General features: G+C 38.0%; 1 protein-coding gene across 1 annotated transcript in view; it reads left to right on the top strand.

Moving 5' to 3' along the window:
• MEGF9 (multiple EGF like domains 9) overlaps positions 1 to 14,721 on the top strand; it is a 91,169-nt gene that overhangs the window by 47,970 nt on the left and 28,478 nt on the right. Inside the window, exon 2 of the mRNA XM_079789787.1 lies at positions 2,476 to 2,677. Coding sequence (XP_079645913.1) covers positions 2,476 to 2,677 — 202 coding nt within the window. The remainder of the gene's footprint in view (positions 1 to 2,475; positions 2,678 to 14,721) is intronic.

Below are 14,721 nucleotides of genomic sequence, written 5' to 3'. Positions count from 1 at the left end.
GAGAGAGAAGGGAAACCTTCAATCAGTTGCCTCCTGTATGTGCTCTGACCGGGGATTGAACCTGAAACCTGAGTATGTGTCCTGATTGGTAATCGAACCTGCGACCCTTTGGTCCATGGGGCGACACTCCAACCAACTGAGCCACACTGGCCAGAGCAAAATTCTCAGTCTTTATTATAGAGTTAAATAAACATTTTTTTTTTTTTTTAGCTAGTTTTGCCCCTACTAGTATAATTTGGTTAGGTAACTTGTGGTGAAATTGGTTCAGCAGGAGGAATTTGGATGCATGTTGAAGTTCTGCCATATTTTGGAAGAAAAGTGTTATTTTAAGCATTCTGGTCATTTTTGGTGGAGTGAAGGTCTTGCCATGAAGTTGTCATTGGCAGGTTTACAGACCACTAAACATGGCTTCCTTATTTACAAAAACCACACACACACACACACACACACACTAGAAATAATGTGAAAATGTAACTCTGTCAAAGAAATGTCATGCTTATATAGCTAATAAAAATAAGAATATTGATTGAGATTGGAAGCTGATTCCTTTCTGAAGTTTGGGGCTGAAGAAATCTGAATTTAACTCTAGGTTTGTAACTAACTCACCACTCAAGCCTGACATATACATAAAATAATCACTCACCCATATATATTTTTTATTTTGGTAAATTTACAAATTAGAAGAGGTGGAAAGAGCAGGGAGATAAGCTGACATTAAAGGTTAGGAACTGAAGAAATGTGGAAGGTATAGAGTTGGTCACATGGGAATATCTGTGTGGAATCCTTTGTTTTGACTTGTGTGAATAAACTGCTTCTGATGACATAAATGTTTTTGAAGGTTAATTTCCTTTTCTAGAATAGAGAAATAAACTCCTTTATAAAACTCTGGATTTTCAGTTATCTCGTAACTTTTAAGAAATCATCAAAAATTACATTAAAGATTTTTTTGAGCTAAACTTTTGTCAGAATAATGCCATTTTATATAGTACCTTATCTATTCAGAAATATAATTTGTATGATAGATTTCTCTGAGCTTTTAAAACCTAGGTTCATAGCTGTTTTGGAATGGGGGCTATTCCTAAAATATGTACAAAGTTTTGTTTTATCTGCAGTTTATTATAAGTTTTTGCATGTTTGCAAAACTATGCTGAAAATGCTTTCTTCCTAATAAAATGAGTATAAATAATAGCACAAGCCAAATCCTAACTGACCTTTAAATGTATCTGAATTAAAAGGGTAACACCAAGGACTTCTAAATAACTTCATCTAAAGAACTATTTGAAATGTATCTAAAGAAAATGTTGCCGAAACCGGTTTGGCTCAGTGGATAGAGCGTCAGCCTGCGGACTCAAAGGTCCTGGGTTCGATTCCGGTCAAGGGCATGTACCTTGGTTGCAGGCACATCCCCAGTAGGGGGTGTGCAGGAGGCAGCTGATCGATGTTTCTAACTCTCTATTCCTCTCTCTTCCTCTCTGTAAAAAAATCAAAAAATCAATAAAATATATTTTAAAAAGAAAGAAAATGTTTATTTTCTAAATCTTTTAACTTGGGAAAGAGATTCAAATTGTGATTGGTTTTAACCCACTGATCAGGACGACCCTATACTAGTAAACTTTCTCATCTGGGATTTATCTTATCATTTTCTCACCTTAAAGTTTCAATTCTCTGTTAATTTCTTTCTGGGAAGAACATATTAACTTATGATTCTAGCTGTAGCACAATCTTGTCTGATCTATGTAAGTTATCACAGTTAACTATTTGAGCCTTAGGCTTTTTCAGCTATACAATGGGATTATTTATCTACACTAATAAAAGAGAAAGATGCAAATTGACCGTACCTTCACGACACCCACCAGCCAATCAAGAGTATGCAAATTAACCCAACAAAGATGGCAGGTTAATTTGCATACGCAGGCACCGAGCAGCTGGGCGTTCTGCATCGCCCCAGCTGCTCAGGGCCTCTGGGCAGCGTGGGAAGGCGGGGCCGGAACGGAAAGAGGCGGCTCTGGGGCCTGAGTGGAAAGGCGGTGCCGAGAGCCAGGGGAAGGAAGGCCCATTCCTGCATGAATCTTCGTGCATCGGGCTTCTAGTTATTTAATAAGTTGTCATTTTCAACATGTGCCCGGTGGATAAGCTTAAGCCCTGCCTTTGGCAATTTACAATCCAGAAAAACTAATAATAGATATAGACCCACACACATTGGATTGTAAGGTCAAAGAGCTAGAAGATGAAGAGTACTGGAAAGGAAATTGAAATGTCAGTTTTATAAATATGAATGATACATAGTTTCATGACTTTACTATATATATTTCCCAATTTAAATGAACTAAGTAGAATAGAAAGTGGATTTGAACTAGAATTAGTTTTATCTATCCATACAAAGCTGTCATGAACATTGATTAAGAAAAATAGAGTTCATTTTATTAAGAAAGCATTAAATCTTAGTTAATAATGTCTCTTTCCTTCTCTCTGCAGAATATGTATGTAACTGCTCTGTGGTTGGAAGCCTGGATGTGAATCGCTGCAACCAGACCACAGGGCAGTGCGAGTGTCTGCCAGGGTATCAGGGGCTTCACTGTGAAACCTGCAAGGAGGGCTTTTACCTGAATCACACTTCTGGGCTCTGTCTGCCATGTGAATGTAGCCCACATGGAGCCCTCAGCATCCTCTGCAATAGGTAAGCAGCAGAAGGTAGAGGTGAAGTTAATTTTATTTGATTAAAAAAAAATAATAATGCTCCTGCTCTCAAGGACCAGACTGGTTTAAATGAAGAGGGAGAGTGGCCATAGACTTACAAAATATTTCACAGACTTTTATCACCTCATTATATATATATTATGTTATATTTAATGTCAAGATTACAAAGCTTCTAATTTACAGATTTAGTTCTTCAGAAGCACCTGGGTCCCAATTTTGCTTTGTGATAGTTTCTCTAAATTTCATGGGGAAAAAAATTATTGAGAAAGCAATCTGCTTTATGGAAGCAGTAAGTTCAGGCATTTCTGGTGGAAATAATTCTATTTATTAACATGCCATTAGAGGTTCAGGAAATGTATTCTTTGATTTATTTTTTTCTCTTATCAAAATTCTAGAACAGTGTCTTTGCACATCTAAGGCTTAAACTTGAAAATTTATTAATTTCTTTAGCTAGTGGGAAAAAGACTGAGTTCACTTTATGTACCAGCACATTTTTGGGGACCAAAACTAGATTAAGCAGAAATTGTCTGAAAGTTACCTTTAAAATAGTATGTTATTTGGAGGTGACTTAATCTAGTAGAACAAATCTGAGGATTTGCCTTCTCCTACACTGAAAATAATTATTCTTTGACTTTGTATGAGACATGTAGCTTTTTGTGGACCCCATGTCAGAAAGCCAAAGAGATGATGTTATGTAAAGAAAAGAGCACAAGCTTTAGAATCAATCTAACTTCAGTATGGATCCAAGATCTGCTGCCACTTAGGAGCTGTGTGTTTTTGGCAAGTTATTTCATTTCTCCGAGTCTCAGTTTGTTCTCAAGGTTGTTGTGAAGGCCAAATGAGTAGAATGTATATAAAATTCCTAGCACACATCACTTAATAAATTCTGGTTTGTTTTAATTTGAAAGGAATATTGTTAGCTTACTGAGGGAATATCTTTTAATATATTTTATTGATTTTTTACAGAGAGGATGGGAGAAGGATAGAGAGTTAGAAACATCAATGAGAGAGAAACATCGATCAGCTGCCTCCTGTACACCCCCTACTGGGGATGCGCCCTCAACCAAGGTACATGCCCTTGACCAGAATCGAACCTGGAACCCTTCAGTCCACAGGCCATTGCTCTATCCACTGAGCCAAACGGGTTAGGGCAATGAGGGAATATTTTTAAAGAACTTTTAGCTCTGTAGCAGAAAAGGTTCTTTATACTTAGCAGTAGATATTTTGTATGCTTCATAAATCATAGTGTACTATTGTACAATATTGTATCATATTGTACTTCAAAGTATAGAAGTGAATTTGATTAAGAAGTCTATGATTTCAAGTGCAACAATAACAAATTTAGGATGCTAGTTATGTTACATAATTATTTCCCTTAATCCTCACAACTCCTTTTATGTATGTTATTAAATCACAAAGGTTGTAAGTGGCAGAGAAAGAATTCCAAGTTAGGTCTTCTAAGTTCAGTGTTCTTATCACTGTACCATATGGCTTTTATAATGAGAAAACTGTTAATTCCTCTATTGAGGTTGAGAACATAATCATTGCTTACCATTGCTTCCTTTACTCCCCCAAAACATGCCTACACAAGTTATATTCAGAAGGTTCACATTTCTTACCATTTTAAAAGATGAGATTTGTTCATTCTGGTATCTAATGGCCTGTTCACTGTTATCTTAATATATAAAAACCCAGGGTCCGTAATGACCAAAGGCTCGACCAAATGCCAGGCTGCGCACACAGCAGGCTCCGGTGGGCAGGGACTGGTGAGCGGGCTGAACTGCTGACCTCTTGGGGAGAGAGAGAGGCGGGGCTGATCAGCGGCTACTGCAGCTGCTGGCGAGGCTCTGAGAGAGCGAGAGAGAGAAGCAGGGTCTGATCTGCAGCATCTGCGTATTAGACCCTGCTTCTCTCTTTCTCTGGTCCTGGCCAGCAGCCACACCTCTCTCTCTCCGAGAGATCAGCAGTTCAGCCCGCTCACCAGCAGCCTGGGGTGGCTGTTGATCAGCCCCGCCTCTCTGATCAGACCCGGAGATAGGCCCGGAGATACTGACTGGCATTGAAACTGACCAATCAGAACCAAATCTGGGTGAACTGCGAGGAGCCAATGGCTGCCTAGGATGCAGATCTTCTGATGCTGACTGGCATAGAAACTGACCAATCAGAACCTAATCTGGGTGAACTGCGAAGGCAGAACCTAAGGTGGGGGCTGAGGAGGGGTTTTAAGGGCAACAGCTGTTTGGTGTAAGGTGTAAGAAAGCGGTTCAATTTTTTAATGACCGATTTGGCAGTATAGTGCATATTGCTGGCTATCAGTCCAGATATAGGGATTATGTATTTTTGTCTGCCAAGAGCATCTCTTCCTGCTGAAAAAGGCTCCCCCCCCCCCTCCATTTAAGCAATCCTATCCAATATAATCTATCTATATCTATACTAACAAAAGGGTAATATGCTAATTAGACCAGGTCAACCGGCCATCTTCTGGACGTCCGACTTCCTTCCGGACAAAGCCATTGTGGTGGGGGCCAAGGCAGAGGCAGTTAGGGGCGAGATCAGGCCGGCAGGGGAGGGCAGTTAGGGGCGATCAGGCAGGCAGGCAGGCAGGTGAGCAGTTAGGAGCCAGCAGTCCCAGATTGCGAGAGGGATGTCCGATTGCCGGTTTAGGCCTGATCCCATCACCCAAGGGGTCCCTGATTGGAGAGGGTGCAGGCTGGGCTGAGGGAACCCTCCCTGTTCATGAATTTCGTGCACCGGGCCACTAGTCTATTTATATATAAAAGCAACCGGCCGACCAGCCAGTAGCTATGATGTGCACTGACCACCAAGGGGCAGATGCTCAATGCAGGAGCTGCCGAACTGTGGTCACTTGGCAGTGGCGGTTCTTAGGTGACCCGGAACCAAAGAGGAGGGAGCCCGATTCTGGGGTGTGTCACCCGAGAACTGCCCTCTCGTAATCTAGGATCCTTCAGGGGATGTCGGAGAGCGGGTTTTGATCTGATCCCCACAGGCCAGGCTGAGGGACCCCACCATGCACAAATCTGTGCACCGGGCTTCTAGTTGTTAAAATAAGATAATGCAAACACATTTGCTTTGAGTACTTCTGGAAAGAGAGAAAAATGTTTACTTCTAAGCCTGTACTTAAAAGAAATCTTTAGAAGGAAGACATGGGAGCCCTAAATCTAGCTCGAAGCACCACATTTCTTACCATCAGAAAGGAAGTTAAATTGACCTGAAATTAGAGAAACAGAAAGGGAAGTTGCAGAACTATGTGTTTTGGCAAGAACATATGGTATACTATGAGGAAACACTTCTCTGTGTTGTGCTCTGCTATTAATTATATATAGGTGAATTAAAGGAGAAAGGAAATTGTAGGCAAATATGTGAGGTGTAGTAGAAAGGAACTGGAATCTGAAATTAGTAGATTTTGATCCATTCTTGGTTTAGCCATTTACTAACTATATAATCGTTACTAAGATGTTTGACCTCTCTGGGCCTCAGTGTTTTCATCTGTAAAATAAGATTAATATATACAACATAAAGGATTTTTGTGAGAAGTGTGTGTGTGTGTGTGTGTGTGTGTGTGCCCACTTACATTGTGACTGGCACATGGATTCAGCTCTATAACTTCCTAGGAGTTGAATCTATTTTTTTTTTTTTTAAAAAAGCAAAGAATAGAATTGGTGAATCACAAATAAGGAGGATTAAGTCAACCAGACTTAGCTATGAGTAGGGATTGAAGTATTTGGGTTTTTTGGGTAGGTTAAAGAAGAAATTATTTATTCTAATGGATATATTTTCTTCCATTTTCATAAAGAAACCTATTAAACTTTTAATATTAGGCATTCTATATTTTAGAATAATAATAATAGGTAAAATTAATTGAACATGTGCTAGGCACTATCCCAAGCCTTTTGCATGTAGTAGTAATTCACTTCTCAGAGCAGCCATATCAGGTCAAGACTATTATTATTATTCTCATTTGCACAATAAAAGAATTGTAAGTTAGGTAATTAGTCTAACTTACAAGGTAATAGCCAGTAAGCAAAAGAGTTGGGGTTGAAACATTTGCAATCTAGATCTAGATTATGTATTCCTATTCATTATGCTGGTACAGCTTTTTTTCAAAATCTCAGATACTGAGCAAAGAGAGTGAGTACTGTAAGAAACTTCGATGCTATGGAATAAACTATTTGATATTTTATAGGAATTTCTTTTTAAATACTTTTTATTGATTTTTAGAGATAGAGGAAGGGAGAGGGATAGAGAGATAGAAGCATTGATGAGAGAGGACATCATCAATCGACTGCCATCTGCATGGTTCCCACTGGGGATTGAACCCATAATCCGGGAAGCAAACCAGCGACCTCTTGTTTCCTGGGTCGATGCTCAACCGCTGAGCCATGCCAGCCAGGCTATAGGAATTTCTTATGGTTGTACTCTGGTAATCAGACCCTGACTTCAATGTGATGTCATGCTATATGAATAACTTCTTGGTAAAAACGTAGTAGAAATTGAGAGCATCAGAGGATCAGCCCTTCAATGAATAATTATCAATTACAATATCTATTATATTAACATCTCTTTGTGTCAAATCTGTTTTAATAAAAAAAAGTGAGGAATAGGATTGGTGACTTACAAAAGAGGACTAAAACCTTTGGAGTGAAAACAATACTGCTTTTGCTTTTGTGAAGAAACATGTAATTTATGCAAGACCAATAAAAGATGCAAAGCTGCTAAAACCAATTCAAAACAGTGCTAAATTTCTAAGTAGAGTAGTTTACAGTGGGAGAAAAACAGGAATAAGCTGAACTAATAAGGAAAGGCGTTCAAGAGAAGGTAGGAACTAAGATGTGCTTTCCAAGTTATGATTTGGGAAGTTAGAGAGATGAGAAGATGACTGTATCAAGAGGGGAAACAAAGTGAATTCAGCCCTAGCTGGTTTGGTTCAGTGGATGGAGCGTCGGCCTGCGGACTGAAAGGTCATGGGTTCGATTCCAGTGAAGGGCACATGCCCGGGTTGCTGGCTCAATCCCCAGTAAGGGGTGTGTGCAGGAGGCAGCCGATCAATGATTCTCTCTCATCATTGATGTTTCTATCTCTTTCTCCCTCTCCCTTCCTCTTTGAAATCAATAAAAATATATTTTTTAAAAAAGTGAATGCAAATGAATTTTATAAGATTATACAGAGAGATTAAAAAAATCTGATCTCTTAACACCTACTCAAATTCTTTCCTATTGTAAACTCCCTGTTCCCTTTTTAAAAATAAATAGAAGTAGTAAAATGGACTCAATTCTGACTGATTTCTCTCATATATCTAATACCCTGGGAACAAACAGCTGGCTTTTTAAAAATTTATTTCCATGTTCTTTATGCCAATATATTTTAGTGGGAGTTGTCCCAGTGAGCGTAGAATTTGGCTACAGGCGCCAGATGTGGGTTGAGCAATGTTTTTGTGTACAAAAACAAAGTCCTTTATGTTCTGACAGATGGCCACCCCCTCACATCACCATTGGTGTTCCAACCTGTTTAACTGGGACAGAGTTGGTTTATAAAATATTAACGTTTCATTTTTGCTTTTGGAATTCATTTCTAATGTTTTCATGATTTACATTTGGACATATGTTTAATAAACAAATGAAGAAATCACATAGCATTTTATCTCAAAGAGCAGTATGTCTAGTGAGGAGAGCCCGAGTCTTTTAATACAGCTCTTAAAAAATATTTCAGGGCTGACTTTATATCTAGACAATTATATACGTATTTGAGATTTTTAAAAATGTATTCATAGTATGTTAAGATGCATCATTTTAGACTGTCTGTAAGATAGCAAAGAAATTCTGTAGTGGTGTAATATCCTTTTCATAAAATCTGTGGTTGCTGCTATACAGTGTATTTTGAAATATTTACTACTTTGTACTTTTTTAAAAAAATCTTCACCCAAGGATATTTTTCCCATTGATTTTCAAAGAGAGAGTGGAAGGGAGGCAGGAGGGAGGGAAGGTGAGAGGGAGGCAGAGAGAGAAGGGTCAGGGAGAGAGAAACATCAATGTGAGAGAGACACATCGACTGGTTGCCTCCCACACGCCCCAATCAAGTCCGGGGATCAAGCCTGCAACCAAGGTATGTGTCCCTGACTGGGAATCAAACATGTGATCCTTTGGTCTGTAGGCTGAGGCTCTAACCACTGAACAACCAGCCAGGGCAGTATTTTGCACTTTTAATTATGGGACTGTGCCCCAGGACAGAGGGCAAAATTTTACTCATGAAGTAAAATTATGCTGAAATAAATGTCAAGTAGAAAGATGACAAAACCTCCAAGGTTCACATTCATATGGGGCTCTGAAAATCATCTTTTGTGTAATAATTGAGAATAACAGCTGCTTGTATAAACTCTTATTTATTACTTTGCCTGTAATTCTGAGAGATCAAGAAAAAATTATTTGATCACTAGGTACAATTAGTTATTGAGGAAAGCTTTGTCATTTTACTCACTTGTTCCACTGAATAAAGACATTGCATTTGCCAATTATGTGTCCAAAGACATTATAATCCCTGTGCTCAAGAAACTTACTGTTAGAGGAAAGATAAAAATGCAAGTAAAATATGAATATTCATAAAGTGCATAAGCAATTCAGAGAGGTCTTGAGAGAAAAAGTTGCATCTAAATTGAGACTTGAAGGATGAGTAGAAGTTTGTATAAAAAAATTAAGGCATCTTTAAGTAGATTGCAAGAGGTTATTTCTTGAAGGCAAGGAATCCTCTATAATAAAAGCCTAATATGCAAATGGACTGACCAGTGGAACGACTGGCGGAATGACTGGTCTCTATGACGTGCACTGACCACCAGGGGGCAGACGCTCCAATGCAGGAGCTGCCCCCAGCCTGCAGGCCCCAGGCCAGCCAAGGCGGGTGCCAGCGCCGCCCCCCCACCACCACCACCACCACATCACTCCGCTGGTTGCCCCACAGATGGGCCCTGATTGCCGGCCAGGCCTAGGGGCCCTACCCGTGCAGAAATTCATGCACCGGGCCTCTAGTACTTGATAATGGTGGAGAGGAGGAGTTGAAGGAGAGTGGGGAATGCTAAGACATGAGACTTGCCTTTTTGTTTACTGTTGTATCACTAACACCTAGAACAGTGCCTTGCACAAAGTAGTCTCAGTAAATATTTGATGAATTAACAGATTGAATGAAGAATAAATAGGGCGAGGCCATGAAGGACCTGCTGTGTGCCATGCAAGTTATTTTATCCAGTGAAGAATATTGAGTAAGAGTAATATCAGATTTGCTTTTTAGAAAAATTATTCTATCAGAAGTCTGGTGGATAAAGACAGAGAACTCAGGCAAGGAGACCAGCAAGAAGGCTATTATAATAATCCAAGCAAGAGAGGTTAAAGGCCTGATGTAAAGCATTGACATTGGCACTGGCAGTGGTGCTGGAGAGCAGACAACCAATGTAAGAAATATTTGGAAGATAAAATCTACAAGATTAGATAGTTGATGTATGTATAGAATAAGAGACAAAAAAAATAGCTCCCATATTTCTTTCTCACATGGGCACATGACTGAAAAAATATTTTATTAACTGGATAAGAATATAGGTAAATAAGCAAGTTGGAGGGACATGATGATGATGTTGATTTTCAGACATGCTCATTCAGTGACCATGGGACATTCAGATAGAGATGTCTGGTAGACAGTTGCATACACATAGTATACCAAAGTCAAGAAATTTTAACTTGCATTTTTCATGCTGTTTTAGAGGAAAACAGAACAAAGCCTCATAGCTTTAATTTTAAAATAACTTCATTCTGTACCCCTATTATTATTCTTGCAATCATACCAATCTGTAGTTTAAATTACTTTTTTTGGGTACATTTTAATATTTTTTTCCTTGAAGGTAGAATTTTAACCATCTTGATCAAAAGCAGCTAACTCTACTCAGCCTCTGACCTATCATGATTCATTTGCTTCAATAATTTTTGTACAGTACCACATGGTTTATGTCTTAGAAGATATTTTAAGCACATTATACCAAGTATCATGTTAAATTTATAGTAAACAAATTAGAGTAAAACTTGAATGTTAACAAATGGCCAGACAGGGGCTTATTCAGAAAAAGGCTCTGAGTGTATTGAGGTTTAAATGTAAATAATGCTATTACAGTTTGGAAAGCTCTGTGTGTTTTTCAGTGCATTTCTATCTTAAATCCTCCATTCAACAGGACATGATCTGTCCTCCTGGTCTTCTAATTATTACTTAGATATCAGCTCTAGTCAAATGAATGAGAAAATAAAACAAAAACAAGCATCGTCATACTTTTCCCCCACCAGCTCTCAGTGACCTTTGTGAACATTAACATGTCTCAGTGAATTGATGTAGTTGCTGTTGATCAAACATGTTACTTTCCCTAAACCATTTTACAGACTTTTTTATGCTTTTCATTTCTTTTAAGCCACTTCTAGGTGAGTTTGAAATTTTTAAAAGAAATATTTTAAAGTTAAAAGTTTTGTTATTGATAATATTAAAATATTATGTTTCTTCTGAGTGGCTCCCTCAAGTCTGTAGTTATGTATATGTTAATAGTACAAAAAACCAAGTTCATAACAAATGCTGTATTTGGTACCAGGGTATTTATTTGTTCAACACATTTTGTGCTGGATACTTTAATAGGCCTTGTGGGAAACAGAAGATAAACAGGACAATGGAAGACCAAAGGAGCTTCTGATCTAGTAAGGTCACTAAGAAATATATACAAAACTGACCCACATCATAAAACATTAAGATAAAAAGTCAAGGGGGTTATGAAACTGGGAGATATCATTTATAGCTGGAAAAATCAGAAATGATTTCATTGAGGAGATAGCTTTTGAACTTAGTTTTGAAGAAAGGAAAGGATTTAGACAGAAGTGGGAAAGTCATTACAGAACAGGAAACAGCAAGATTAACGTCTCAGAGATGTGCTTACACAGGATGTAAGGTGGAAGAGAAGTAGGGGTAGAGGAGAGTTTGACAAATCCTGCTGGGGTCAGGTCACAGCGGGCCGTAAGGGCCTGACAAATTATTTGGATTTTATTCACAAAGCAATTTTTAGGCAGAAGAACGGTCAGCACTGTGTTCCAGCAGTAGTAGAATGGATGGGGATAAATAGGAGAAGATTAGAGACAGAATGAAAACTAGTGAGGGCCAAAATTAGAGTAATAATAGTGAGAATGGGTGTAATATTGAAAGAATGGAGAATAATGAGAATGGTGATATGCAGTGTTTCTGTGCATAATTCTCTAGAAAGTTTGTGATTTTTGCATTAATACATACATACAAATATAAAGGTAGTTTGTATTTCTCAGTTGAATTTAAGAATTTGCTCAGTCCTAGGGTTCCTTCTCAGGCCCATACCCTCTCCCTGTGCTTACCATTCTTCCTTTGCTGCAGGCTGCAGAAATTGAATCTGTTTTCCTCTGCTTCAGTAGTTGCTCCCACCCACTGTATCCCCTGGTATTTTTATGCCTCCATAAGCTTTGCTGCTGAATGTCAAGCAGTGTCCCCATACTCATGTTCTTTCTGTGTTGCTAAAATTAATTCAAGGGCCCTTTATTTTTTAAGAGTTTTAAAACTATTCATCTTTATAATAAGGCCTGTTTGGGGAACAAATATAATAGATATGGGGAAGTCGAAAGCTTATGTAACTGACAAACTTTTCTACAAATAGAGTTCAAATTTAGGCATACCTGTTTTTCCCCAGTCAATTCCTCTGACACTCATATACCTCAGTAGCATAAATCCAGTGCCCTCCTTTTGAGGCAACCCATTCTCCACCAATTAATTACTTTATTTTTTAAATAACTCTAGGAGTCAATCTTCCTCTCATGCTAAGTATTAAGGGAACATGATTCTGATTAGTTCGCTGATATTGTTGTTTGCCACTCCTACACGGGTTGAGGCCTGGCCCTGAACAACCTGACAGATGATGCTTGTTCACTATTCTGATGAAGTTTTTATTGGTACAGCAACAATTCTTTAAGGGAGGATAAACCCACTCTCTTTGTGCCAATTCTTTAAAAAAATGCTCTAAATTGGGGGTCCTAAGTTATAAATCTTAACAATCATCTCCTTCAGTTTTATACATACATCCACATCCCACTGTGCAAGCCAGCTCCAAGAGTACTGGTGGAGGACATTTTATACAATGTTTTACCTAACAAATTCCTAACCCCCCTTCTTCCGGTTTTCAAAAGGTCTTATTAAATCCTTCTCTATGAACAGTGGGGCTTGTTCACTCTATACTTACATAACTAAGGGAAACCTAACTTAAATGATTCTTCACCCAGTCAGGAAGACCTACTTCCAGGTTTTTTTCTATCCCTGCCCAAATGGTAAAGCCATTATAAACTTCTCTTGCTAAAAAAGGAACTACAAATTTAATCTCAAGTTAAATATCTCTCTGCTAGGACATTTTACTACACTTAAAGTTTTTAAAATCTTACAAACATATAGTGTTTTTCTGATCTGTAGTTTGACTTCCTTCTAAGATGAAAATGTCACACAACGTGGCCAATACATTAACATTATTACTACCACTATCTAGTCCAGAATGAACAGCATTAACATTTATTAAATATTTATTATGTCCCAGGCTAAATGCTTTATATATACTATCTTATAAGGATAAAATAGCAACTGATTGAAGTGGTATTATTTTACAGATGAAAAAACTGAGACTTCAATAATTTGCCCCCCAACAGACTAGTAAGTGGCAGAAACAGGCTCAAACCAATGCCTGTTTGACTAGACTGCCTTCAGTAGGTCCTAGAGTTTATTAATTGAGTGGCTGAACCTCTACTTATTTTCTAAATAAGCATGATAACCATACTAAGTTTAGCTCTCATATGGACAGATTCCTAACATGAAAAATTCTCATTTGCATGATCAAGATAATAACATAATCAGTAATAAGTTATATATATAGTTATCATGTAGTCCCTAATAAGATGCAATGAGAAGAGCACATTATCTCTGTGATATTCTTTCCCAATATAACCTCAGTCTAATTGTGACAAGACATCAAGGAAAATCAAATTGGTAAACATTTTACAAAATATCTGACCAGTACTCTTCAAAAGCTTCAAGATCATAAGAGACAAGGAAAGCTGAGAAGCTGTCAGATTGGAGGCTAAGGAGATAAGGCAAGCAAATATAAGGTGATATCCTGATTGGATCATGGAATAGAAAAAGGACAGTAGTATAAAAATTAGATTAAATATAATAGTATATAGTTTAGTTAATAGTACTAAAAATTATAGCACTGTTAATAATTTTTAGTTTTGATGAGTATACCATGTTTATATGATAAGTTAACATAAGCGGAAGTTGGGTGAATGATATACAACTGTACTATCTTGACAACTTTTCTTTAAATCTAGTATTATTTCTAAATAAAAAGTTAATAGAATTGTTATTTGGAGCAGTTAGTCAAGGGAATATGGATAATATTACTGTATTCTTTTTAAAAAATATATTTTATTGACTTTTTTTACAGAGAGGAAGGCAAGAGGGAGAGGGATAGAGAGTTAGAAACATCGATGAGACAGAAACATCAGTTCAGCTGCCTCCTGCATACTCCCTACCGGGGATGTGCCCGCAACTAAGGTACATGCCCTTGACCAGAACTGAACCCAGGACCCTTCAGTCCGCAGGCCGACACTCTATCCGCTGAGCCAAACCGGTTAGGGCATATTACTGTATTCTTATGAGGACAAAGTTGTTTCTGGATAATTGTTAGCCTGAGGTCCAGAAGAAGAATCAGGATAAGGAAATAGACTTATTCTGGTGGCATAGATATCTACCATTTTAGATGTATGACATTGTGCTTAGAATATTCAATCAAATTCACAGCCTATTTTAATGTTTTAAATACATTTTTTCTCTAAAGTTTTAAAAGAAGAGCTTCTCAAACTTATGTTAGACTTAGGCTGAAATAGAAGGATGCTTGTTGCCACAAAGAAGGCTTTGTCTTTTCCTCTGTCC

The sequence above is a fragment of the Cnephaeus nilssonii genome, assembly GCF_951640355.1.
Source record: "Cnephaeus nilssonii genome assembly, chromosome: 14".
In the NCBI taxonomy this organism is placed as follows: Eukaryota; Metazoa; Chordata; class Mammalia; order Chiroptera; family Vespertilionidae; genus Cnephaeus; species Cnephaeus nilssonii.
This window is presented reverse-complemented; position numbering and strand designations above follow the sequence as displayed.